This window comes from Brassica napus, chromosome A4 (assembly GCF_020379485.1).
Source record: "Brassica napus cultivar Da-Ae chromosome A4, Da-Ae, whole genome shotgun sequence".
Classification (NCBI taxonomy): domain Eukaryota; kingdom Viridiplantae; phylum Streptophyta; class Magnoliopsida; order Brassicales; family Brassicaceae; genus Brassica; species Brassica napus.
Genome location: NC_063437.1, coordinates 9,864,938 through 9,869,058, shown reverse-complemented (window position 1 = coordinate 9,869,058; position 4,121 = coordinate 9,864,938). Strand labels below are relative to the sequence as shown.

General features: G+C 38.3%; 1 protein-coding gene across 1 annotated transcript; it reads left to right on the top strand.

The window, feature by feature from the left end:
* Positions 1–237: 237 nt before the first annotated feature.
* Positions 238–2,486, top strand: LOC106446013 (serine/threonine-protein kinase D6PKL1). The gene is made up of 2 exons (XM_048777451.1): positions 238–1,034; positions 1,471–2,486. Exons 1-2 carry the CDS (start codon positions 412–414, stop codon positions 2,327–2,329), a joined length of 1,482 nt encoding a protein of 493 aa, XP_048633408.1. The 5' UTR covers positions 238–411; the 3' UTR covers positions 2,330–2,486.
* The last annotated feature ends 1,635 nt before the right edge of the window (positions 2,487–4,121 follow it).

Here is a 4,121-nt window from a genome sequence, read left to right as displayed (position 1 = left end):
AAACAAACAAGCATATAACTACAACTACGCAATTGTTTATTTTATTTTATATAATCTTCACCGTGACACATGATACGAGTATTATCCACTATTGGTTTCATTGGGGTTAACAGCAATACTAATCGTTAATCACATTAATTTAACAATAACAAAACATCACTGTTTTACTCTCAACACACACAGTTTACCAAACCACTGTTTCAAAATTTGAAAATCCCCTTCATAAATAAATTAAATACATTTTTTTCATCAACAATCTCAATGTCGTCTCTTTCTCTCTCTCTCTTTGACCACCTCGAGTCACATCACAGAACCTTGACCATCAACAACACAACACAAACCCCATAGATTCTTTACAAGTAAACACTCTTTCTTCTCCATTTCTCATTTTATCGATCTTCTTCTCTAGTCATGAGCAGACAAACTCCAAATCTCGAGTCTTCACATGATTCTTCCTCCAATGCTGACTCGAGTCAAGCGTCTGGATCCGAGAGCTTCAAACCCAGCAGCAGCAATGGCTCCCAAGACGTAAGGCTCAACAACAGTGTCAGCTTAAGTTTCTGTAGCAGCAACAGTGTTAGCAGCGAAGCTAATCTCGATACGAATGAAGCCGCTTTCAAAAGGGTCTTCTCTCCCTCGAAGCCGCATAAAGGGAACGATCTCCGATGGGACGCGATTCAGAGCGTGAAATGCAGCAAGAACGAGGATCTGGGTTTAGGGCATTTCAGGCTGTTGAAGAAGCTGGGATGCGGAGATATCGGGAGCGTGTACTTAGCTGAGCTAAGAGAGATGGGATGTTTCTTCGCCATGAAAGTGATGGATAAAGGAATGTTGGTGGGGAGGAAGAAACTGGTTAGGGCCCAGACCGAAAGAGAGATTCTCGGTTTGCTGGATCATCCTTTCTTGCCGACGCTTTACTCCCATTTCGAGACTGAGAAGTTTTCTTGTCTTCTCATGGAGTTTTGCAGCGGCGGAGATCTTCATATTCTCCGGCAAAAACAGCCCGGAAAACATTTCTCCGAGCAAGCCGCCAGGTTACTTTTTGCTTTTTGATCTCTTCAGTTTCATGCTTTTTTGGGTTTTGTCTGAAAACATAGTGGATCTACTGTTTTTGATTCTGGGTTTTGTCTGAAAGTGAAGTCAAATTGGTTTTTGTTTGTTCAGTGTGTAGCTGTAAGAATCTGAATCCATTGAACTCTGTTTTGTCTTTTTCTTGGCAATGTTTTGGGTTTGGCTAATAGTGAAATCAAATTTGAAACCTTTTTACATTCTAATGGATCGTCTGTTTTGTCTGAAAGTGAAGTCAACTTGGTTTGTTTGTTAAGAATCTGAATCCATTGAACTCTGTTTTGTCTTTTTCTTGGCTAATAGTGAAATCAAATTGATTTTGATTGTTTCTGTTTACGCTCTTTTAAGAATTTGAAACAATTTTTCACATTCTAATGGATCCTCTGTTTCTCGAATCTGCAGGTTTTATGCTTCTGAAGTACTTCTTGCGCTCGAGTATCTTCACATGATGGGTGTAGTGTACAGAGATTTGAAGCCAGAGAATGTAATGGTGAGGGAGGATGGTCACATTATGCTTTCGGATTTCGATCTCTCCTTGCAGAGTTTCGCGAGTCCTACACTGATTCAATCCACCTCACAGCCTTCTTGTGACATTGCTTCGTACTGTGTTCAACCGTCTTGCATAGTAGATCCATCCTGCAAATTACCAATAGCATGTATCCAACCATCGTGCTTCAAGCCTCGTTTCCTCAACGGTAAACCAAGAAAGGCCAACAAAACCGAGAAAGGTGGTTCAGATTCACTCCCAATGCTGATAGCTGAGCCAACGGATGCTCGGTCTATGTCATTCGTGGGGACTCACGAGTATTTAGCACCTGAGATTATAAGAGGAGATGGTCATGGAAGCTCTGTTGATTGGTGGACTTTTGGTATTTTCCTCTACGAGTTGTTAACCGGAAAAACGCCGTTTAAAGGTAACGGTAACCGCGAAACGCTGTTCAACGTTGTTGGACAGCCGCTAAAGTTTCCAGAAGGGTCTATAAGCTTTGCAGCTAAAGATTTGATAAGAGGTTTGCTTGCTAAAGATCCTAAGAAGAGGCTAGGTTTCAAGAAAGGTGCTACAGAGATTAAGCAACATCCTTTCTTTAACAATGTGAATTGGGCTCTTATCAGAAGCACAAACCCGCCAGAGATACCGAAACCTATCGATCTTTCGATACTAAATGAGACCCTCAAGTCATCAGTTCAACAACAACAAGAAAAGCATTCACAACAATCAGATTCTTCATCAGGTCCTTATTTAGAGTTTGAGTTCTTCTGATGAAAAATGTATGGATGGGTACATGTATTCATCTTCTCCATGAATTTTTCTTTCTTTTTGCTTTTAGCTTTTGTTTCGGTTTTTTAGCCTCTGTATTAAGCAACAGTTTTGCGTTTGCTGTTAGATTATGGTTTGATTAGTTGAATTGATCATTATCGATTTATATGTTTATAAAGGTTCAAACATTGAAGAAAACACAAGGAGTTGGGAAATGGTTTATAGGAAAAAGCATAATCTTTCGAGTCTTTTGTTGCAGGAATTTTATTTTATTTTTGGTGGTCCAATCGAAAAAAGTGAAATTTTACAAGATGCAAACTTTTATCATATAAATAAAAGTATATCTTATAGGTTATGGTTTGGATAGTTGAATTGATCATATTCATTTTTATATTTTCTAGCTTTTTCTAAAAGTTTTTATCTATATGTTAGTCCCCACATCAAGTTTATAGCTTTTGTTTTCTTTCATGTTTTCGCTTTTAAAGCTTTCTTATAAAGACAAAACAAAAACCTTTTTGCATGAAATATTCGACTTTTTGTAACAGTTATTCTCTGAATATGCTAAAAATCTTTTTCCTAAAGATTGTAAATTTTCTGAAAAGAAAAACTGAAATGAGACAACACATAGTAAAAGAATGAAATGTATGTTGTACCATCTTTTATACCAAGGTCGCTAATGGTGAAAGAAAAATCATCAATCCCACTATATAAAAGGGGCTATTTTTAAGCTTCCTAAGGCTATCTACATAGTCAAAATAATCAAGCACCAATCAAAGTGCCACGTCACTGGCGGAGTGGGTTTGCAATTAAAAAAATAAGTAGTCTGTCCAGTCCATTTAAACTATTTCGCAGCCCAATATGTTAAATATGATACGGAAAGAAAAAAAAAATAAGCTTAAAAATGCTTTTGGCTTTTGGAAACGGAAGAGTTAGTTTGAAACCTAGAGCTAGAGAAAATAACGATTCTGATTCTTCATCCTCTCCGATTCAATCCATCTTAATGGTAATCATCTTCAATCTCTCTCCATAAACCCATGATCTTCGTCAACTACAAAGGCGAAGAGAAACAGTTCGACACCGAGGAGATCTCTTCCATGGTTCTCATCAAGATACGTGAGATCGCTGAAGCCATAGCTTCATGTCACTGTAAAGAGTACTGTTGTCACTATTCCAGCTTACTTCAACGACTATCAGTGTCAAGCCAAAAAGGACGCTGGTGTGTCATCGCTGGTCTTAATGTTATGCGTATCATCAACGAGCCCACTGCAGCAGCCATTGCTTATGGTCTTGACAAGAAGGTGACAGTGTTGGAGAGAAGAACGTCTTGATCTTTGATTTTGGTGGTGGTGCTTTTGGTGGCTCTCTTCTCACCATTGAAGAAGGTATCTTTGAGCTAAAGGCTACTGTTTAACTGTTTTTTTTTGTTTGCTAAGAATGTGAACAAATTGAATAAAAGTTTTTGTTTTAACTTCAGTACAAATTGATACAAGTTGTTAGCTTGGATCCCATTCTCCTTATGCAGCTTGGTGGTTCCTAAACACCCAAAAAGAGATTTAGAAAAAAACACTTTGGAACAAGATTAGCTGTAGTTTCTTGAGAAAAAAAGTTACTTGGGAACAAATGCTAAAACAAATAAAACAAGGTTACTAGGACAGCTAGATGAAGAACAGGTAGGTCAACGTCGAATGGACAATAAGATAATGACTAGAGGGGGGTTCGCTCAGAGCTCAATAGGTGGAGGCTGTCTGTTTCAACTGCTCCAGTCTCCTAAAATTTAGGCTTTCGTCCCAATGGT